The sequence below is a fragment of the Daldinia caldariorum genome, assembly GCF_022478825.1.
Source record: "Daldinia caldariorum strain CBS 122874 unplaced genomic scaffold F4812scaffold_3, whole genome shotgun sequence".
NCBI classification, from domain to species: domain Eukaryota; kingdom Fungi; phylum Ascomycota; class Sordariomycetes; order Xylariales; family Hypoxylaceae; genus Daldinia; species Daldinia caldariorum.
Window position 1 is genome coordinate 1353980 of NW_025953039.1, and position 23014 is coordinate 1376993.

Below are 23014 nucleotides of genomic sequence, written 5' to 3' on the forward strand. Positions count from 1 at the left end.
CAGGGGAGCTATCAGATCAGATTAGAGGTAGTATTCGCAAGGGAGCGAGCGAGGTAGTGTAGTATAGTGTAGTGTAGTGGTGGTAGTAGTAGTGGTAGTTAGCAGTAGTGGTCATGGTGGTGGTGTGGTTGCGCGCCCTTTGCTCATGCCCACATCCTTCAGGAATATCTGCTTTGGTAAGGCTGACCGGAGAAATTTAATCCTAGCACCGCCTAAATTTACGTGCCGCTGTGCTGTGCTATGCTTTGCTGGGAGGGAGGGAAGAAGGGGTGGAAAAAAAAAATATAGGCGTGGAGAGGCTTACGTACGCGGGGTCGAGTCGATTCCTTCGGGGTACGGTATAAGGCGCTGTGTTACATGCCGCGTCGGCGTCGTCCGAATGGTATGGGATAGAATGGCACGGCATGCCTGGAGAGAGAGAGAAAGACACGGGTAGATAGGAGAAGAACTAGAGAACGATGTGAAAGACAGGATTTGTGGTCTCCTATTCCCCTTGCAGCGCGGCCGAGTGAAAGGCTATTGCAGATGTATTGTGGTTGCGGCTGAAGGAGTGACCTAGGGACCCGGAGGGATCGCTCGGGAGGAACGAGATCTTTTCTTAGATGGGGAAAAATATAGAAAGTTGAGGGTGTGGTGTGGTATGGTATGCCGAGTGTTAGTTGCATAAGGATATCTGACTTTTGTTGATCTCACACACCTAGGTACATAGCCTGAGGTAGGTACACGACGAGCTAGTCACTGGATTTGCTGACGCCCAGGGGCTGGGGTCAGACTTTAGCATCACCTTCGCCGTTCCACGATATGATTGATATGATAAGCCGCTAGGCCTATAGCAGACGTATTATTACCTGACGTCGAATATGCAGTGTACGAAGATTCTACAGGTTCTTTATTACCAATATTAGGATAAGTCAGCGCAATTTATTGAATGAATAAGCGTTCTGGGACGATTTAGGGAAAGTCATGCTTGCTGCAATGATCAAATCAAAACCTGGGTATATGCCTTCCAAACGCCGTATGTGTTTGCGAGTATGCCTGTGAATTTTACTCCTTCTCCCCTTTACCTCGCTCGGTCACGGTCGTAACCCTCTCCATATTATAGGTTCCCATAGTACGCCACATAGTCTTAGTCGTAAATAGTTGATGCCAGCTTAGAGCCATTCGATAACGCTTCCCTGCCATATGTATGGATCAGGATGTACTCTAATCAAGGGGTCTATACTCGGTTAGGTTTCCAAGCGCCTAGAAAATGAGATCACCTCCGTGACTTACTTCTATGGCCGACTCGATAGGCATAGCCGAAATCTATGACCCAATGTTCCCAACGGATCAAGCTCGGCTTCGATCCGTGTTTGAACTCGAAATAGGAAAGCTAGAGAATCGTTAGCCCACGTCAACAATATTGCCCTTGATGGAGAGCGCAGCGATACTTGCCTTGTTAACAAGCGTCTCGTAATACTCCAGTTCATATGTCCATATGTTCGGCCTAGTGATATGCGAAAGTTTGAACATGACTTCCAATCGAACAAGGGAGTTGCGTTCCGACCAGGCATCTAGTACATCATTCAATAGCCTAAGCCAGACCTTCCCACTTCCAAATTCGATACTATCACCGAGTGAGATTTTGATTTGGACGAATCGAAGCTTTTGCAGGGTTGCTCTGCTGATGAAGTTGACTATGGAAAGGGGTGCTGAGTTACCCATGATCCATGGCGGGATGCGGTCGATAACGAAGGGCTGGAGGTATAGGAAACTTAATACTTCTCGGGTAATCTGCTTGCAGAGAAGAAGTATGGCAGGCGTCCGGAGGATAATCTTGGAGTGACGCGACACTCTGGTATTAGCAGAGCGTGGTCGCAGCTCGATCTTGGCCTTGGCCTTTTCTTTCTGATCATAATAATAGTCGTAAAGGTTTCGACAGGTGGGATAACCTATGGCGTAGTGGTAAATAATGTTCCGGACCTCGGGAGGAAAGGTGGTAAGGAAGGATCGATACCCCTGAATAGAGATAGGGGTTTGTCCGGATTCTACGGCGGGGCCGCTGAAGAGGAACGCCGGAAGGGAAGTTAAGGCCGAAACACGATCGGACTCTGAAATGTGGAGTACTACGGGGTTTGGGGACGGGATCTCGGTAAAGAGCCGGGCTCGTGCTATAGGATCCTTTGATGCTCTTAGGATTTTATTACGACCTCTGCGCTGCATGATTATCCATTCATGTAGCTTCTTTACGCTCTCCTCCTCGGCCATCGTGAGAGAGTAAGGGAGCGGGGGATGAAGAAAGCCTGGGATTAAAGTTGGCTATGACGACGATCATGCCGTATCACAAATGGGAAAAACCCGGGTGAGTTTAATGCCGAATTCCTTTCCTTTCCTTTCTTTTTTTCTTTTCTTTAATGGACCTTTCGGTTGGACAGTGATAACACTTAACCCGGTCGCATTGTTCGTTTGTTTATGCCCAACTTTACGGACGGGAAGAAATATCGGAGTTGAAGGTCCTTTGAGAGAGAGGCTGACGCCCAATAGCGGAGGCAATAATCTGAGTTTGAAGCGCGGCAACAGCAAGCCTCAGCTTAGCCACTAATGCACATAACAATACCCTTGTAAGTTTACTTGGGCTGACTTGCGTTTTCTTTTCTTTTTTCTTAATCTTCTTCGTCTTTTTTCACTTTAAAGGCATAAGATTGGCTCGAGTTGAGATGATCCAGGCTACCGAAACTTGAAAGGAGAGAGAGAGAGGGAATAATAACGACACAAACACGTCAAGATACGCCCTCGAATTTGCTCACATCTTATCCTAATAAGTGAGTCACTGATTCTAATACCTAGTGATTCACTGTTTTTTTTTCTCTCGCTAGATCCAAGTCGAGTCCTTCAATTCTCAACTGTGCCAACCGAGAAAGTTGGACTCTTCGTAAGGCCGAAAGATGGAAATACGTTCGAAGTTAGAGAATGAAATGACCCGAGCCTGTGGGGAAAAAAAGAAGAAAAAGCAATAATATGATCTAGAACCGCAGTTTATTTCTGGAAGCATCATTCCCGTCATTCATTGCTTACCTACAGGTAGTATTTTGTTATGAACAATTAGGTACAGGTAGCATGCCCTAATGTGCCAATGTGCCAATGCAGCAATGCAGCAATGTAGCATGCGGGTATGCGCAGAGCAGATGTGTGTGGACGTGATTAGGCACGTTAACGGGATGTTGACAAGTCGTTTCTCTTTTCTTTTCCGACTGTTGTCACTGTACAGTGTACACATCTGCCCATCTGTTCATCTGTCCCTCTACCCATATGGCGAATTGCGCACCGTTTCAATGTTCTTAATGTTTCACCTGAGCTGGATTGGATTAATCAACTGGTTGGGACCAATGGCATCGACATGTACTAACCGGATAGAACCAGACAGCAGCAAACAGCAAGCCGCACATGTGGTATTCTAGGTAGAATATTCTAGGTAGAAACGGGTGACACATCAGCTAGCTACCTTGCCGTATGCCTACCTTACTTACCTAGGTACCTAGGCAATGCAGAAAGGGGTCCGACGGGAAAGGTATCGTGATCACTTATGAATGGACGCTAATAATAACAGAAGTTGGGAGTTGTTAGGAAAAAAGAAATTGATGAGGTTGAAATTGAAGATTATATTCGTATTTATTCTGCCTATTTGAAGATCCAAGGTACCCCCTTAGACTAGGTACCACAGTACTTCTTACCTAACCTAAGGTATAATAATACTGGCAGACATAACTTTTGTCCATACCTAAGGAATAAACCTAATGCTAATGCGATGCACAACCTTCGGTATGTCTCTTGTACCTATTCGCCCTGTACCTAATATAGTAGTAAAGTATTAACCCCATGTCTTAAGCCTTAACTACCTTGGGTAGGGTCGCATTGGCATTCATTACCTGTTCTAGATTAGAGGAGCGTTTAAATCAACCGTTCACAACTATTGCACGGTTCAATTTTTAGGCGTTGCTAATGCATGAGGTAGTACCTAGCTGGTAGTGGTATATTAATACCCGCTGTTTAAAAATACCTACCAGTAAAGGTCGACTTATGAAAATTGGGATCTAATTCTTACGTGTACCTGATATTCGTAAGGTTAGGTACGAGATAGGTAGAGTATTTTAAGGTACTTTACTTTAGGTACTTTGCTTGCTATTTTATTTACAGGTATGTATTAGCTGCTCGGATACCTCTTGATTTGAATACCTGTTAGGTTGTTTATTATCGGAGCTTCGGATCTATTATTCTTTTTAAAATAACAACAAAGTACGAAATACAGAATTGACAAGATTTTTTTTTTTTTTTTTTTTTGTGCTGTCCTTTCCTTGGCAAGGGCTGTTACATTCTCTTATTTTCTCACGCCCCCCCCTCCCCCAAACAACGCGCCGTTTCGCTGCTTCTTCGATTTTCCTCCTTCCCTGTCTGCCTGTTTTAACTCGGTTCAGCTTAGTGCGCCTCGAAGGAGAACAAGTAGTTAGATCGATCTTTCACCCACTCCCACCAAGTCTCTTTCCCACTGATGAGACCCCGAAATCCATTGCAAATCCACCACCAATTCTCTTCAACCACACCCGTGTCTACCACTACTTTTACACTACTTTTACATAGTCCTTCCCCCTGGTGAAGCCCTACCTCTACCTACCTACCTACCTACCTAGGTACTGCCCATGAGCCCTGGCGAGCCTCGAGCCTTATCATGTTGATCGTGCCATGATATTTTCACACCCGCCACATTTTATTATTATCATTATTTTTTATTATTTTTCTCATTCCCCCCTACCCTACATTAACATACCTTACATATTGTATCTGTCAAACGGCCAGGGTTGACATCACATCGTTCATATCCTAGCTCGTTAGTGCTAGGCTCGCTGTCGTTGTATTCTGGGTCCTCCTAGTCCTCCTGGTTCTTCCGAATCTTCCTTTCGTCTTCTTGTCTTTTAGTATCGAGCGTTTGTAGTCTGTTCTTTCTGTTCCCACGTCCTTCCTCCCCCCTCCGTCATGTCCGCCTTGGGCCAGCCCGGGTCCAGCTCCCACACCCATCCGGGCTTGACTTTTCCGCAGGTCAACGGACTTAGCAGACGCGGATATCCATCTTCGCACTCGTCCACGCCGCCGAAACCTTCTCCCACGCCTCAGCAACACCAATCCCCGTATCAGGCCGCTCAGTATACTCCCCAGCAACCCCCGCAGGCCGCCTACCCGCAACATCTCTTCCAGAATACCACCCCGTCTCCGGTACCCAACGTCACCAGCGTAGCTAATTTGCCAAATGGCAACTCGAGACACACCTCGGCCCAAGCCGCCCAGCATGCTCAAGCTGCTGTCCAGGTCGTTCGCCAGCACCAGCAGCAGCACTCCCAGCATCCCCAGCACCAAAGGAGTACTCAACAGCGCCAGATGCAACCACAACCGGGGCCTGCACCGGCAATGGCGTATCTCCAGCAAGCTATGAACCAGCCAGTCCAATCTGTCCAGCAGGTACCCCAGCCAGTATCCCAACCGGTTCTACAGATGCCGCACCCTCAGTCGATACAACAAGTTCAGCCACAGCCTGTTCAGCAGGTTCAACCACCCCCACCGGTTCAGCCGAATGACAGCAACCTAATATCTCCGAACCCTCCGCATCATCAAACTCACCCGCAAGCCCACCCCCAGGCGCACCCGCAGGCACATCCTCAGGCGCATCCGCAGACGCATCCTCAAGTACATCAGCACGCTCTCCCTCAACCTCTGCCACAAGTTCATCAGCAACCTCCGCCGCCGTTGCAGCCTCAGCCGACTCCTCAACCGCAAAGCCAACCGCCGCCTGCCCCTCGTCAAGAGCCAAGCGTCACCCCGCAGGAAGATCAGCACCATGACGATATGGATATGGATAGCCAAGGGGAGGAAGGAGAGGGAGATGGTCACATTTCGCCTAAGCTTATCGAAGGGACACCCTTTGTACCCAGGACGCCGATGGGCTCGATGATGTCGGCTCCGCCTGAAGGGGGTAGTTTTCCTAGTCTTGAAGCTGTTCACAAGCACGTGCTAGCGTATTGCACATCGGTGGGATATGCTGTAGTTATTGGACGATCTAAAAAGACCGTTCCGGGTCTAAAGAAGGTTCTCTTCGTATGTGACCGTGCTGGAAAGCCTCCAAGCCGGGTAAGCCCTGAGAATAGGAAAAGGAAGACGTCTTCTCGCAAGTGTAACTGTCAATTTGGATTCTTCGCTATCGAACAGAGGACGCAGTGGACGATCCGTTACCGTCCTGATCAAACTCACCTCCACCATAACCACGGCCCCAGCGAGAGCCCGCTTCTTCACCCAGCTGCGAGAAAATTAGATAGCGAGATGGTTGCGGCCGTCAAGAACTTGAAGGAGTCTGGTAAGCTTAGGCCTCGAGCTATTATATCTATCATATTGACTTGTTTTAGGTATTGGCGTCACCCAAACCCTCGAAATCTTGCAACAGCAGAACCCGCATGTACCCCTCCTCCCTAGAGATATCTACAATGCGCGTGCTGCAATAAATCGAAACCCGCAAAAAGTGGAAGCAGGTATTGCAGAGCAACGGCCGGCAATATACAGCAAGCCAGCCCCGTCTGCCGAGGAACGTATACGGTCAGATCTTAGGCGAGAGCTCGCTCGGACCAAAGAAGAACTAGCCCGGGTTAAGGAAGAGGGTAGAAAAGAAATTGAAGAGCTGAAGGAAAAGCTACGCGAGAAGGATAAAATGATCGAGAAATTCGAGATGTTCATTGACATATGTAATGAACGGGTCATGGTACAAAGGGAAAGGCTGAATGATGCCGGTGGAGTCAACGGTGGAGCAGGAGGCTCAAATAACTAAAGGGACTTGGTCAAAACGGATTTTTTTTTTTAAAAAAAAGAAAAAACGAGACACGCATGGATGGATGGGGATAAGGTTCGTTTCGAGGAAAGCATCGGCGTCATGAGGGCTACGACTGGGACGGGTGGCATGCAGCGGGGTTCTGGAGTTATAAGGGATTTGCGGTTTGTTCACGAAGGAATACAACGGGACGTCAATTCTGCATCTGACCTGATGATTAGGAACCGCAAGGTATGCCAACACTGGAAATGGAAAAAATATAGACTTGGGGCGTATGAACACGGAAATGGGATTCAAATAAGACAAATACGATCGAAGATGGTTTCCATTATGACCTATTACGTGTGCTGTTCAATTTCAATTCTTTGGTGGATTTATAGATGTCTTTAGCTATGCCAATTCGTAGTAGTGTACCTAACCTAATGCGATGTAATGACATGTATAGGGAGAGGGTATCGTTGATTTAGAATGAAGCTATGAGATAAGATATCTTTAGCCAACTGGCCATGTGCCAAGTACACTTTGGAGTTTTAATAAAACAGGGGCTAAGACTCATCTAAGGGACGAGAGGGATTGTTTTATACGATACAAAAGATTTATGTCTTAGGGGTTTCTTTTGGGGAAAAATTGACCACTAAAACAACTTTACATCGTACAGGTACGTGATGTATCTGTGTACCTGCGTAAATGTATCAGGTACTTCACCTAAGGTAAGTCGTGGCTAGAGTCTAGACTAGACGTAGCTGCCCGATTGCTAGCCCCACGCCACGAGAGTAAACGACCCAATTAGAACCGGCGCCGATTAGATAGCTAGGTACCTAAGGTAAGTACCTCCTAGGTATCTGTACCTAGTCGCGACAGGCCGTTGGCGTAGGTAGTTCGCGTACTTAGCTACCTCCTAGGTAGAATGTGATTGTGAATTAGTTGATGACTGGTTAACAACTTCCACAATATCCCTTCTTTTTTACAACTATTATCACCACCCAACGAAGCAATAATCAACGACGATACTAGGTCGGATAATAAGGCAAAGACATCCTCTACGGAACCCACGCTCTTTTGGTCTCTGTCCTTTTCTCCTAATCTATCTCATCCGCATAGAAAATATCTTTTAATTTCAACTTGGATCCCACGCCTCTCCTGAGACCCGAAACCGACAACATTCCCTAATATACCAAGAAATGCCACCGGCTCTGTATAACTCGATCGATCGCTAAACTATTATCGCCACGATGGAGGCTGTGGCTGCTCCTCTAGGCCTACAAGGCTCCGGTGCGAACGCATTATCGCCTTCCCCCTTTGTCATGATAGATCCAGCTTTGGTGGTTGACTATCTGGCATCCGTGGTTACTATTGCCCTTGGAGCTACACGTAGCGAGCTGGAGCGACCAGGGAATCTTCTGTCGAAAGCAAACTACGACGATACGGTTCAAAGGTGTACTCGCTTTGCATCCGATGCCCAGGTGGCCCTGTATATCCAGAAAGATGTGAAGCCATCGGATGACGTCCCTGACGGTTCTACCGACAATGGTATGACGACCCATCGTAGCCGCTTTTCTCTAAATCAGTATTGCTAAGAAATATTCCAGTTCAAGTCACATATACATACACCATCACGTCCGAAATATCTTCTTCTCCAACGACGATAGCCTATCTCGCACTTCTCAAACGCCCCCAGGCGCTCGATTCCGCGCTGCCGTTATCATCTCAGATCCAGATACAAACGCTGCCTGGCACTGCCTCGCTTGCTAATCTCGTTAGCGAACAAGGTCCTACTGCTTCGCCTTTCGAAATACTACACTCTATTCTTCATAATGCGCTGGCGCCCTATTTCGATGCCAATACCAAGACCTCGCAAGCTGCGAATGGAACCAGGAACCGGGCGGACGTCGATGCGAAGACGGGTATTCCCGTAACCAAGAAACGTATGACTGAGCTTGAACTGAGCTTGCTGCACCTCCAGCAAAATGTTGAGATCCCAGAGTTATCGCTCTCGTTTCATCCGATTGTCCAGGGGGTATTGGATGACGCTGCTGCACGCGATATACGACCGACGACTGATATGATAGACGCTAAACTTCTCTCGGAGAGTACCTTCATGAACAACTTGCAGTCGACAGTAAATGGTTGGATTAAATCAATACAGACTATCACGAAACTCACCCGAGACCCCGTAACGAGAACGGCGACGCAGGAGATTAATTTTTGGTTGTCTATGGAGTCTGCGTTGGAGGGAATTGAAGCTCAGTTGAGGAGCGAAGGTGTTACGTTGACTTTGGAGATTTTGAAGCATGCGAAGCGTTTTCAGGCTACTGTTAGTTTTACCGCCGACACTGGCTTGAAGGAGGCTATGGAGATGGTGCAGAAGTACAATCAACTCATGCGGGATTTCCCCCTCGACGAATTGTTGTCCGCGACTTCGCTGCCCAAGGTTCAGGACGCCATCGGCCAGATCTTCACCCACATGAACAAGAAAATGAGATTCAGTAATTACCCTATAGCCCGAACTTTGCATCTGGTTGAAGCTATCTCGGCGGATCTTGAGGAAGTCATGCACCGCCTTCTTCCAGGCTCTGAGTTGGTCGACCTGGATTATAAGGATTTTAAAACCCTTATGACTACTGCCGACGAAATCTTCAAGTCTTGGGACGCTCAGATAAAAGAATTTACCAATATTGCTCGAGAGACGACTCGCAGAAGGCAGGAGAGGTTCATTCCGATCAAGGTCAACCCCAAGCATAGCGAGTTGCAATCTCGTTTGAAGTATATCGATAACTTCCGAGACAATCATGAGCAACTGCAGAAGACAATCATCAACGTCCTTGGTCCGAGGACAACTGCCAATGGTGTTCCTGAAGAGACGACGACCAATGGCGTTGCCCTTGTCGAAGAAATAGGCGACGTGGACGCCGTCGAAGAGGTTCGACAGGCTTGGGAAGCGTTGAAGAATGTTGATCTGCTCGATGTTTCTCCCGAAGGTACCCAGAGATGGGTCAAGGCTGAGAACACCTATAACGAACGCACGTCGCGAGTAGAAAATTCAATTATTGCTAGATTGCGTGACCGTCTTGCGACTGCAAAGAATGCGAATGAGATGTTTCGTGTTTTCTCTCAGTTCAACGCCCTCTTCGTGCGCCCCAAGATTCGGGGCGCCATAGCCGAGTATCAGAATCAACTCATTGATAACGTGAAACAAGCCATTTCGGGGCTCCACGAGCGCTTTAAACAGCAATATGGCCACTCGGAGGTTCATGCCATGGCACAGCTACATGATTTGCCACCCGTCTCTGGAGCCATCATTTGGGCGCGTCAAATTGAGCGTCAACTGGATAATTACATGAAGAAGGTCGAGGACATCCTGGGTACCGACTGGGCGCTTCATACCGAGGGCCAAAAGCTTCAGACTGAGAGTGAACTATTCAGAAAGAAACTGAATACTCAAGCGATCTACAAAGCCTGGGTCGAAGATGTTCAGCGCAGGCATATCTCGATATCTGGTCGGCTGTTCAACATCAATAAGATAAGAGCTGCGAATAATGCGCTGGACCTCTCAGTGAACTTCGATGCTCAGATCATTGCGCTATTCAAAGAGACTCGTAACCTTGGCTGGCAAAATTTCAACGTCCCCCACGCCGTGAATAACACTGCGAAGGATGCCAAGAGGGTGTATCCTTATGCTGTTAGTCTGATGGAAAGTGTAAGAACTTTCACTCAGACAACGCGGCAGATATCGAAACTACCTGAGGTGTCTATTTTGCTGAGTGGCTACCAGAACGAAGTTCATGTATTGATCGCCAAGGGTATACCTCTGAAGTGGGAGACATTTGTAAACACTTGGGAATCGTACCAAAAGCCGACGCTCCCTAACGGCACTCTTGATCATACAATTGGACGTAGTAGTGAAACCAAGCATGTCTTATTTGTCAGGGAATTTGCTGCGGCCGCTTCTCTCCTTCAAGCGAAGACCGTCACTCTCGCGAATATACACATGAATGTTCAGAAGGCACTGACAGAGCTGGCAATTTGCCCGTATGAGGCTTCGGAGTTCGAAACGCGTCTACAAGTTATCCAGGCCGCCGTCGATCAGCTCAATCTCGAGCAATACGTCAACCTTGGCTTCTGGGTTGAGAGGATGAACGAACGAATTAAGCTGACCCTACTTAACCGTCTCCAGCATGCGGTCTCGGCATGGATTGAAGCATTTGAAGACGACACACCCGTCGATCGAATTGAGAATAGTCGAAGAAAGCAATTAGCTCCGTCGGGGGAACCTCTCAAATCGGACGCGCCTCTCATGAAACACTTGATTCATGAAATCACTATGAGAAATCAAGTTATCTATCTTGATCCGCCACTCGAGTTTGCGAGAGCTAGCTGGTTCTTGCACTTGCATAACTGGATTGGTATTGTCTGCAACCTGCCTAAGATTAAGGCCTCTAGATACCAAATGAGCTTGACCTTGAGTACCGTTGTCCAAGAGGAAGCCCGCTTCAACGATCTTCCTAGCGATTGTACCGACATACTCAGTAGAGTCTATACTTCGATTGAGACAAAGCTACAAGGCATCGGTGAGTATGTTGATAAATGGCTTCAGTTCCAGTCCCTCTGGGACTTGCAGTCTGAACAAGTGTACGAACTTCTGGGCGATGAGCTCTCCAAATGGCTGCAGTTACTACAAGAAATCCGCAAGTCTCGTGCGACCTTCGACACGACCGAAGTAAGCCGTTCATTCGGCCATATTACGATCGACTACGAACAAGTACAAATGAAGGTCAATTCCAAATATGACCAATGGCAGCAGGAGATATTGATAAAATTTGCTACGCGGCTTGGAACTCGTATGAGAGAAGTCAATGCCGAGATAGAAAAGGCGCGGAGAGACTTGGAAGGACAAAGCCTCGAAGCCTCATCCACCGCACAAGCGGTCCAGTTCATCACTATTGTGCAAAGCTGCAAGCGTAGGGTCAAGGCCTGGGCCCCGGAAGTCGAGACTTTCCGTCAAGGACAGTCTACTCTGGTCCGGAACCGGTACAATTTCCCGAATGACTGGGTAGATGTCCAGCAGGTTGATTCGACTTGGGAGGCACTTAACGAACTCTTGAATAGGAAGGCGAAGGTCGTGCAAGACCAGACCGATGCCCTCAAGGCGAAGATAATAGCAGAAGACAAAGTTGTCATGGACAAGATTGCAGACATCGCCACGGAATGGAACAGTGAGAAACCAGTCTCGGGAACGATTGCCCCTGATGTTGCGTCCGCAACGCTCGCCTCCTTCGAATCTCGCATTACGAAATTGCAAAAGGAATCTGACATGGTATCTAAAGCCAAGGAAGCACTTGATCTTCCAGCGAGTCCTGAATCGTCGCTTTCGATTATACTAGAGGAGGTCCAAGACTTCAAATCCGTTTGGGCCGGTTTGTCAACGATCTGGAAGAGCTTGAATGAACTCCGTGAAATACTATGGGGAAGTGTTCAACCGAGAAAAATCAGGTCTAGCATTGATGGTCTCATCAAGATGACGAAGGAGATGCCAAGCAGAATGCGGCAATATGCTGCTTTTGAACATGTCCAGAATGTTCTCCGTCAGCTTCTGAAAGTGAACAATCTACTGAACGACTTAAAATCAGAGGCAATTCGAGATCGACACTGGACTAAGATCTGGAAAGAGATCAAACCCGGACGGCGGTATTCGCCTGTGTCTATGACACTGGGAGATGTCTGGGATCTTAACCTTGTCGCCACAGAGGTGATCGTCCGAGACATTATCACTCAGGCTCAGGGTGAAATGGCACTAGAGGAGTTCCTGAAGCAAGTGAAAGAAACCTGGAACAACTATCAACTGGATCTTGTGCCGTATCAGAATAAATGCCGTCTCATTCGCGGTTGGGATGAGCTCTTCGCCAAGTGCAGTGAGAATTTGAACTCGCTACAGGCGATGAAACATTCGCCGTATTACAAAGAGTTCGAAGAGGAAGCATCTTCCTGGGAAGACAAGCTAAATCGTGTCCATGTTCTGTTCGATGTCTGGATTGATGTTCAACGCCAATGGGTTTACTTGGAAGGTGTCTTCACAGGAAATGCCGACATCAAACATCTATTGCCTATCGAGTCTTCCAGGTTCCAGAACATCAATAGCGAATTCATGACCGTAATGAAGAAGGTTTACAAGCAGCCGATGGTAATGGACGTTTTGGGGATCACTGGAGTCCAAAAGTCTTTGGAACGTCTCGCTGAGCTGCTCAACAAGATACAGAAAGCGCTCGGTGAATACCTTGAAAAGGAAAGAGTATCATTCCCTCGCTTTTATTTCGTCGGCGATGAAGATCTTCTGGAAATGATCGGCAATAGTAACGATACTTTGCGTATTGCTAAACACTTCAAAAAGATGTTTGCTGGCTTGACGGGGCTTGTCATGGACGAGGAATCGGTCATTACTGGCTTCACCTCCAAGGAGGGCGAGGTCGTACGCCTAAAGAAAGAGATTTCTCTTCTTAAAACACCCAAGATCAACGATTGGCTCGCTCTGCTTGAGAGTGGTATGAAAGCCACCCTCGCCGAACTTCTCGCTGAAGCTGTTGAGGCGTATACCCCGATATTTGAGTCGGAGGAGATCAGCCAGGGCGCGATGAATGATTTTATGAACAACTTCCCTAGTCAGATTGTAGTACTTGCTACTCAAGTAGTTTGGACTACAGCGGTTGAGAAGTCGCTGAATAACGGGGGCAGTACGCTTCAATCTCTCTTCAGCCGAGAAGTCGGGGTTCTGCGGCTCCTTGCGGAGACTGTCCTCGGTGATCTTGAGGTTATACAGAGGAAAAAATGCGAAGCCCTTATTACAGAATGCGTGCACCAGCGAGATGTCATCGAAAATCTGGTAAAACTCAACGCAAGTTCCCCGACACATTATTTCTGGCTGCTACAGATGCGATATGTATACAGTCCTGAAGGGGACTTCCTACAACGTCTGTTTATCAAGATGGCAAATGCGAAGCTTAACTATGGTTTTGAATATCTGGGTGTTCCTGATAGACTGGTTCGAACTCCTCTTACCGATCGCTGCTTCGGGACCCTTACTCAAGCTCTGTGCCAAAGACTTGGTGGCTCGCCTTACGGACCTGCCGGTACTGGAAAGACTGAATCAGTTAAAGCGCTTGGTGTCCAACTGGGTCGCTTTACTTTGGTATTCTGTTGTGACGACACCTTTGATTTCCAGGCAATGGGTAGGATTTTCCTTGGTATCTGCCAAGTTGGTGCATGGGGTTGTTTCGATGAATTCAACCGTTTGGAAGAAAGAATTCTCTCCGCCGTCTCACAGCAAATCCAGAACATTCAGCTTGGTCTCAAACAAGGTGCCGAGGATGATAAGGCTCAAATCGAACTAGTTGGCCGGCAGCTTCACGTTAATGCTAATACGGGTATCTTTATTACAATGAACCCTGGCTATGCCGGCCGTTCCAACTTGCCCGATAACCTGAAGAAGCTGTTCCGCAGTGTAGCCATGTCGAAGCCGGATAAGGAACTGATTGCTGAAGTCATGCTTTACTCTCAAGGATTCAACCAAGCAAAGCAGCTCTCTAAGCAGACAGTTCCATTCTTCGACCAGTGCTCGACAAGGTTATCCAAGCAAGCGCACTACGATTTTGGTTTGCGTGCTCTGAAGAGTGTGCTCGTCAGCTCTGGTGGTCTCAAACGTGCCCGGCTTACTAGTAGTGACGGTAACATCGGTGCTGAGGAAGTTGTGGAGCCCGAAATTATTGTGCAGAGTGTCCGAGAAACTATAGCTCCAAAGCTGATCCAAAACGATGTTGAAATCATGATGTCCATTGAAAGCGAATGCTTCCCTGGCGTCCAGTATGTCCCGGCCAACTTGGTAGAACTAGAAGATGCAATCCGTCGTCTAGCAGCAGAGAGGCACCTTGTGGTGAACGATGTTTGGATGACCAAAGTTCTCCAGCTTTACCAGATTCAAAATATCCACCATGGTGTGATGATGGTGGGTAATTCGGGAACTGGAAAATCCGCAGCGTGGAGGCTCCTCTTAGATGCACTTCAGCAAGTTGAGAAGGTCGAAGGTGTCTCTCATATCATCGACTCAAAGGTCATGTCGAAGGAGGCTTTGTACGGAAACTTAGATTCAACCACTCGAGAATGGACCGATGGTCTCTTCACGAGCATACTGCGGAAGATTGTCGATAATCTTCGTGGAGAAGATTCTAAGCGTCACTGGATCGTCTTCGACGGTGATGTCGACCCAGAATGGGTTGAAAACTTGAACAGTGTACTCGATGATAACAAGCTACTCACACTTCCTAATGGTGAGCGTCTCAATCTACCACCTAATGTCCGAATCATGTTCGAAGTCGAGACGTTGAAGTATGCTACTCTGGCAACTGTGAGTCGTTGCGGTATGGTTTGGTTTAGCGAGGATACCGTCACACCAAGCATGATGGTTACCAACTACCTTGAGAGACTGAGGGCAGTGCCTTTTGAAGATTTAGATGAGGATGCTGCCGCGGCTGGCCAGAGCCCCGCAAAGACCCTTCAGATTCAAGGTCAGGTCGCGGATTTGTTGCACGCCTATCTAACCACGGACAACTTCATCCTCGACGCTCTCAAGCAAGCAGAAACATACAACCATATCATGGAGTTTACTATCGCTCGTGTTCTCACAACTCTTTTCTCTCTATTAAACAAGTCTGTCCGAGACATGATCGAATACAACGCAGCGCATGTTGATTTCCCCTTGGATCCGGAGCAGATTGAGGCGTATGTTTCGAAGAAGTTGTTACTTGCTCTAGTCTGGGCTTTAACAGGTGATTGTCCACTCAATGACCGAAAAGCCTTCGGAGACAGCGTTGGAGCTCTCGCTAGCTTTGGATCCCCGCCCCTTGATGGTACCAGTTCCCTTATCGACTTCGATGTCGCCCTTCCTAGAGCCGAATGGACACCGTGGCAAAACGAAGTTCCCACGATCGAGGTCAACACGCACTCCGTTACACAAACAGACGTCGTCATTCCAACGTTGGATACAGTCCGTCACGAAGATGTGCTCTATTCTTGGCTTGCAGAACACAAGCCACTTCTGCTCTGTGGCCCCCCTGGTTCTGGTAAAACGATGACTCTTTTCAGTGCACTTCGAAAACTGCCAAACATGGAGGTCGTCGGTCTGAATTTCTCTAGTGCGACCACACCTGATCTCCTCATAAAGACTTTTGAGCAGTACTGTGAATATAAGAAGACACTGAACGGCGTGATGTTGTCACCAACTCAGATTGGGCGATGGCTCGTAATCTTCTGTGATGAGATCAACTTGCCGGCACCGGACAAATACGGAACTCAACGAGCAATTTCGTTCCTCCGCCAGCTTGTAGAACATAACGGTTTCTGGCGAACGTCGGACAAGTCTTGGGTAACACTCGATCGAATCCAGTTTGTGGGAGCTTGTAATCCTCCAACTGACGCTGGCCGTACGCCCATGGGAGCCAGATTCCTTAGACATGCACCGCTCATTATGGTCGATTATCCAGGCGAGTTGTCCCTACTTCAGATCTATGGTACTTTCAACTCCGCTATCCTCAAGATCATTCCAGCGCTTCGTGGATACTCCGAACCGCTTACTCAATCGATGGTTCGGTTCTACTTGGAGTCGCAACAACGGTTTACACCTAAAATACAACCTCATTACGTCTACAGTCCTCGTGAGTTGACGAGATGGGTACGTGGTGTATACGAGGCCATCCGTCCATTAGAAACCCTATCGATAGAAGGGTTGATTCGCATCTGGGCGCACGAGGCTTTACGACTTTTCCAAGATCGTTTAGTTGCGGAAGAGGAGAGGCAATGGACGGAAGAAGCTGTGCGGCGCATCGCACTAGAGTTCTTCCCCACCATCGATGAGCAGAAAGCGTTAGGCGGGCCAATCCTGTTCTCCAACTGGCTTTCAAAGAACTACGTCCCTGTTGACCGAGAACAATTACGAGACTTTGTCAAGGCTCGCCTCAAGACATTCTGCGAAGAAGAGGTGGATGTTCCGCTCATTTTGTTCAACGATGTACTTGAGCACGTTCTTCGTATTGATCGTGTCTTTAGACAACCACAAGGTCACCTGATCTTGATCGGTGTCAGTGGAAGTGGAAAGACTACACTTTCGAGATTCGTTGCATGGATGAATGGTCTGAAGGTCTTCCAAATCAAGGTCCACGGCAAGTACTCTGCTGAAGACTTCGATGAGGATCTCCGAGAGGTCTTGCGCCGTTGCGGTTGCAAGGGCGAAAAGATATGCTTTATCATGGACGAGTCTAATGTTCTTGACTCGGGTTTCCTAGAGCGCATGAACACTCTACTTGCCAACGCCGAAGTCCCTGGTCTCTTTGAAGGAGACGATTTTGCCTCTTTAATGACTGCCTGCAAGGAAGGGGCGCAACGGCAAGGTCTACTACTGGATTCCCAAGAAGAGCTGTATAAATGGTTCACGCAGCAGATCGTCAAGAATCTGCATGTTGTCTTCACTATGAATCCACCTGAAGATGGGCTGTCCTCGAAGGCTGCTACCAGTCCCGCCTTGTTCAATCGTTGTGTGTTGAATTGGTTTGGAGACTGGTCTGACCAGGCACTCTTCCAAGTTGCAAACGAGTTGACGCATTCTATTGACTTAGACAAGCCTAACTTCCTAGCCCCTGATACTATTCCCGTTGCCTATCGCGGTCTCACCTTACCTCCTTCTCATAGAGAAACGGTCGTGAACTCTATGGTTTACATCCACTATTCTCTTCAGCAGTTTAACGCGAAGCTTCAGAAGCAACAGGGCAAAGTTACATTCCTTACGCCGCGCCACTTCCTCGACTTTGTTGCTCAGTATGTAAAGCTATACAATGAAAAGCGGGAAGATTTGGAAGAACAACAGCGTCACTTGAACGTCGGTCTCGACAAGCTGAGAGACACGGTCGAGAAAGTCCGGGACCTGAGAGCTAGTTTGGCTGAGAAGAAGACCCAACTTGAAGCAAAGGATGCGGAAGCCAATGAGAAATTACAGCGCATGGTTGCAGATCAACGGGAAGCCGAACAGCGCAAGAACACTTCTCTCGAGATCCAAGCAGCTCTTGAAAAGCAAGAAGCAGAAGTCGCATCCCGCAGGGAGGTTGTGCTCAATGACCTAGCAAAAGCTGAACCCGCAGTAGAAGAAGCAAAGGCTAGTGTCAGCAACATTAAACGACAGCACTTGACTGAAGTTCGATCTATGGGTTCTCCACCCCAGGGTGTCCGACTCGCCATGGAAGCCGTATGTGCACTGCTAGGCCACAAGATCACCGATTGGAAGAACGTCCAAGCCATTGTTCGCCAAGACAATTTTATCGCGAGCATTGTCAACTTCGACAACGAGAAACAAATGACAAAATCCTTGCGAACGCTTATGCGGACCAAATTCTTAGCCCAGCCAGATTTCACGTACGAGAAGGTAAATCGTGCCAGCAAGGCTTGCGGTCCTCTAGTTCAATGGGTAGAAGCCCAGGTTAATTATTCCGAAATTCTTGACCGCGTCGGTCCTCTACGGGAGGAGGTGGGCGAACTTGAAGAACGAGCTCTTCAGACCAAAGCTGAGGCAAAGGCTGTTGAAAATACTATCACCAGTCTAGAGCGGAGCATCGCTACTTACAAGACTGAATACGCAGCCCTCATCAGCGAGACTCAAGCCATCAAGGCCGAGATGGCTCGAGTCCAATTTAAGGTCGACCGAAGTGTAAGGCTTCTTGACAGTCTGTCCTCAGAGCGTACCCGTTGGGAGGATGGCAGCAAGTCATTCGAGACTCAAATTAGCACCTTGGTCGGCGATGTCCTAGTCGCCGCCGCTTTCTTAGCATACAGTGGTCTCTACGATCAAACCTTCCGAAAGTCAATGATGGAAGACTGGTTGCACCAACTTCACCTTTCCGGGATCAACTTCAAACCTCATAATCCCGTTACGGAATATTTGTCGACTGCGGACGAACGACTCAGCTGGCAAGAAAACACCCTGCCAGTCGATGATCTATGCACAGAAAACGCCATCATTCTCAAGCGCTTCAACCGTTACCCACTGATTATCGACCCTTCAGGCAGGGCTACCGAATTCCTTCAGCGCGAATGCAAGGATCGTCGTCTTACTGTGACAAGTTTCTTGGACGACTCCTTCACAAAGCAGCTCGAAAGTTCTCTCAGATTTGGTAACCCAATTCTCATACAAGATGCGGAACATTTGGATCCAATCCTTAACCACGTCCTCAACAAGGAATACCAGAAGACCGGCGGTCGTGTGCTTATCCAACTTGGCAAGCAGGAAATTGACTTCTCCCCTGCGTTCAAGATTTATCTATCCACGAGAGATCCATCGGCGACATTCCCGCCGGATATTTGTAGTCGAACAACGTTTGTCAACTTCACTGTCACCCAGAGCAGTCTCCAGACTCAGTCCCTTAACGACGTTCTGAAATCGGAGAGACCAGACATTGACGAGAGAAGGTCTAATCTCATCAAGCTACAAGGCGAATTCAAAGTTCATCTTCGACAACTTGAAAAACGACTTCTGCAAGCCCTTAACGAATCTCGGGGTAATATTTTGGATGACGATCATGTCATCGAGACTCTCGAGACTCTCAAGACCGAAGCTGGCGAGATTGCGACTAAGATGAGTAACACCGAAGGAGTAATGGCCGAAGTTGAAGAGATCACGCTGCAGTACAGCATCATTGCCCGCTCATGCAGTGCCGTATTTGCTGTCCTCGAGCAACTGCACTACCTCAACCACTTCTACCAATTTTCTCTGCAGTATTTTCTTGACATCTTCCATTCTGTTCTCCATGGCAATAAGAACCTAGCAAGCGAAAGAGATTTCAACAAACGCCGAGATGTCATCATCAAGGACTTATTCGTAACAACTTTCAAGAGGACTGCCCTGGGTCTACTCCAAAAGGATCGGATCACTCTCGCCATGCTCCTCGCCCAAGCCTCGCCTTACAAGATGGACAAGAGCTTGATTGATGTCATCCTCGACGATCGTGTCGAAGGCAAAGACCTCTCCACCGAAAGCGACGCCAAGGATGAGACTTTCACCCGTGCGAAGAGACTTGGTGTGTTGAAGGATAAGCTTGACCAAGTACCGGCTAATGCCTGGGATGCATTCCTGTCGGAGGAGCTTGCAGAAAACTTCGTCCCCCAAATTTGGGATGCAAACACAGAACCATTTGATCAAGGGTTGCTCTCGTTGCTTCTAGTCAAACTCTTCCGCCTCGACCGTTTCGTCCCGACTGCGGAGCGGTTCGTGACTTCGGTCTTCGGAGCTGAACTACTTGACATTGTGGATGATCTCAAAGAAACCGTCAGCCAGGTGCCTCCAACTCGTCCCATTTCGTTGGTTTCAACCCCCGGCTTCGACGCCAGTTACAAGGTGGACAACTTGGTTGAGCGAATGCGTGTTAGGTGCACAAACATCGCTATGGGTTCAAACGAAAGTCTTACAAGTGCCGACAAGGCGGTTACCAATGCAGCACAGGTCGGATCTTGGGTTCTCATCAAGAACGTTCATCTTGCGCCAACTTGGTTACAATCTCTCGAGAAGCGTATGGAATCTCTCAACCCTCATTCCGATTTTAGACTATTCCTGTCGATGGAATCCAGCCCAAAGATTCCTGTGAACTTGCTGCGCGCATCTCGCGTACTTATGTACGAACAGCCAGCTGGTGTCCGTGCCAATATGAAGGATTCGATGTCTTCTTTATCCACCAGAGTTACCAAGAGCCCCGTAGAGCGCGGCAGGCTTTACTTACTTCTCTCTTTCTTACATGCTGTGGTACAGGAGCGTCTACGGTACGCACCAAACCTGGGATGGAAAGGTTTCTGGGAGTTCAACGACAGCGACGTAAGTAACAGGCTATACAACTTATATATAATTGATAGTAGCTAACTTTGTCTTCCTATAGTACGAATGCTCCGCCTTCATTGTCGATACATGGATTGAGTCCGTAGCACAAAACCGTACGAATATCAATCCGCAAAACATACCCTGGGATATGATCCGCTACCTGGTCCGTGAGACCTACGGTGGTAAGATTGACGACGAAGGGGATTTCAACCGGCTGACTGAGTTGGTCAATCAATCCCTTACGCCATCGGCTTTCGACATTGGGCATAAATTAGTGGAGGGGTCGGAGAAGGATGGGCAGGAAACGAGTCTCGCAGTACCATCTGGTACTTCAATGGAAGAATTCATGGGATGGATCCAAAAACTCCCCGAGCGTGAGCCGCCAACTTATCTGGGACTGCCTGCAAACGCAGAGAAGCTTCTTCTCGTTGGACTTGGCAAGAGTCTAATACAAAACCTGAAGAAGGTGACAGAACTACTAGATGAGGGAGAACAGCTCATGGCTGAAGTTTAAGGAGAGATGTACGAAGTTATGAGATGATTGTTTGTTGGCCTTCCTGTCCGATACCCCTATTCGATTTTTAAATTGCTATCGGTTTTTTTCTTCTTTACGAAAAGTATACCTACATTATGCTAGACTATTAAATTTAGTACCAAATAAAACAAGATGGATAACCACAATATTGTTTATAAAAGGTATTCGATGTTCGGTGCCTGTAAGCTTTTTTTTTTTTTTTTTTTTTTCGTATTATTGACCTAACCCTCGCCTTCGAGTAACCTACCTAGGTACTTACCGCCACAAAAAGTGAAAAATATCTACCTAGTACCTCTTGAAGGGAGGTAAAGGAACCCGTCGGGTACTGACATCATTTCTCGCATACTGTACGGAGTATACTATGATCTATCATAGAGTACTATTGCTTTAGCGGCTCCCACCATGCACGCTTCCAGGTCCCTATTTATCCAATCAAAGATATCGTATTTCCAAGCGTCTTGTCTAGAATGTGGTTTCCCTTTTCCATCGGTCCACGTGGGCTCTACATAGGCTGGAAGAGATTTTCGTGAACTTACGAAGGTATTATCGCTATATAATTATTAGGGTTAGGTGAGATATCTCTTGTTTTAAATTAATTTCTCAAAAAATAAATAAAATAAGATGAAATAAAGATACGACATATTCCAATATGAAAAGTTGGAATAAGTAAGCCAACATTCAGATACGCATAAAATGATCGATGGATTGTTGATCAACGGTGATAAGAGATAATGTTTCATCTTATCTACGGAGTTCCCCCTCCCTTCAAAAACCTTAAGTACCTCCTACTAGGTAGTGGTACGTACCACGGTAGCCCGCGACTTGCATGCTGCAAGGAGATGGGAGATGGGACAAGGTTAGATAAAAAAGCTTGGCATAGAAGAGAGAGATGACCCACCGCATCACGAACATTTGTAACAAAGTACCTTTTTGGGTCGCAATAGGAGTAGGTCGTTTTTAGCGTTTCTTATCGTATTCCGTGTCTCCCTTGTAGGTACTTCCAATGTCTTACCATTCACAACATTCATTAGAAGGGTAGTGGCAGCGCATCAAGCATGGAAGCGATACCGGGAGGCAAATGAATGAATGAATATTCAAGCCAATATCTACTTACTATTTATTGGCTCTTTGCGACTGGTACTACACCTTAAATCTGAGATATGATGGTTGATAATAGTACATAGTAGTACCTAGATATCACTGCTCAGAGTAGGTACACAAACTGATTAATAACAAAATGCGATGTGGAATCGGGCAGACCGCCTTCCGACGTACCATCATCATCAGCCAATAGTCAGGTGAGCATTACAAAAAAGAAAAAAAGAAAACAAAAGAAAAGACGGCTGTTGAGCAAGGGCCCAGGGGGTGTGTCCATGTCATATTACCAAATCTAATCAACGGTTGAGCCAATGGGACGAGTTTTAATAATAATCTACTTGATCCTCATTCAGCCGGCACGCCGACGGTCGGGACCCATTATATCCTTTTTTTTTTTAGAGCATTGCAGCATTGCCGCTAATCCGTAGTAGTATATACTAGCCTTGTGGGGAATCAAACCTCCTTACCAAGGTACCAAGGTACCTAGGTACGGACTGCCCGTATTATGATTGCATTGCATTGCATTGTATGGTACAAATGGTGCCTACTTACATGTAAAGCATGTAAAGTTTAACAGTTAGGATGAGTCTAAAGTTTAAGTAATTCCTTCTTTTTCCCCTTAGGCCTTAGAACCTTTTAGACCCCC

At 47.4% G+C, this 23014-nt stretch overlaps 2 protein-coding genes across 2 annotated transcripts; one reads left to right on the top strand and one right to left on the bottom strand.

Moving 5' to 3' along the window:
* Window positions 1–834: 834 nt before the first annotated feature.
* On the bottom strand, window positions 835–2675 carry F4812DRAFT_272627 (uncharacterized protein). The gene is made up of 3 exons (XM_047930922.1): window positions 1435–2675; window positions 1273–1372; window positions 835–1216 (listed from the first exon to the last, which is right to left on the bottom strand). Exons 1-3 carry the CDS (start codon window positions 2245–2247, stop codon window positions 1152–1154), a joined length of 978 nt encoding a protein of 325 aa, XP_047792938.1. The 5' UTR covers window positions 2248–2675; the 3' UTR covers window positions 835–1151.
* A 5048-nt stretch (window positions 2676–7723) lies between these two features.
* F4812DRAFT_272675 (cytoplasmic dynein heavy chain) lies at window positions 7724–21603 on the top strand. The gene is made up of 3 exons (XM_047930923.1): window positions 7724–8371; window positions 8431–20732; window positions 20794–21603. The coding sequence occupies exons 1-3, from the start codon at window positions 8074–8076 to the stop codon at window positions 21247–21249; spliced, it is 13056 nt and encodes a 4351-aa protein (XP_047792939.1). The 5' UTR covers window positions 7724–8073; the 3' UTR covers window positions 21250–21603.
* Window positions 21604–23014: the final 1411 nt, after the last annotated feature.

Excerpts from the sequence above, each read along its gene's own strand:
- F4812DRAFT_272675 (XM_047930923.1), top strand. The coding sequence starts at position 8,074 with ATGGAGGCTGTGGCTGCTCCTCTAGGCCTACAAGGCTCCGGTGCGAAC. Across the intron at positions 8,372-8,430 it reads TGACGGTTCTACCGACAATG|TTCAAGTCACATATACATAC; the intron begins GTATGACGACCC and ends GAAATATTCCAG. Across the intron at positions 20,733-20,793 it reads GGGAGTTCAACGACAGCGAC|TACGAATGCTCCGCCTTCAT; the intron begins GTAAGTAACAGG and ends GTCTTCCTATAG.
- F4812DRAFT_272627 (XM_047930922.1), bottom strand. The coding sequence starts at position 2,247 with ATGGCCGAGGAGGAGAGCGTAAAGAAGCTACATGAATGGATAATCATG. Across the intron at positions 1,373-1,434 it reads ACGAGACGCTTGTTAACAAG|CTTTCCTATTTCGAGTTCAA; the intron begins GCAAGTATCGCT and ends ACGATTCTCTAG. Across the intron at positions 1,217-1,272 it reads CTATCGAGTCGGCCATAGAA|ACCCCTTGATTAGAGTACAT; the intron begins GTAAGTCACGGA and ends AACCGAGTATAG.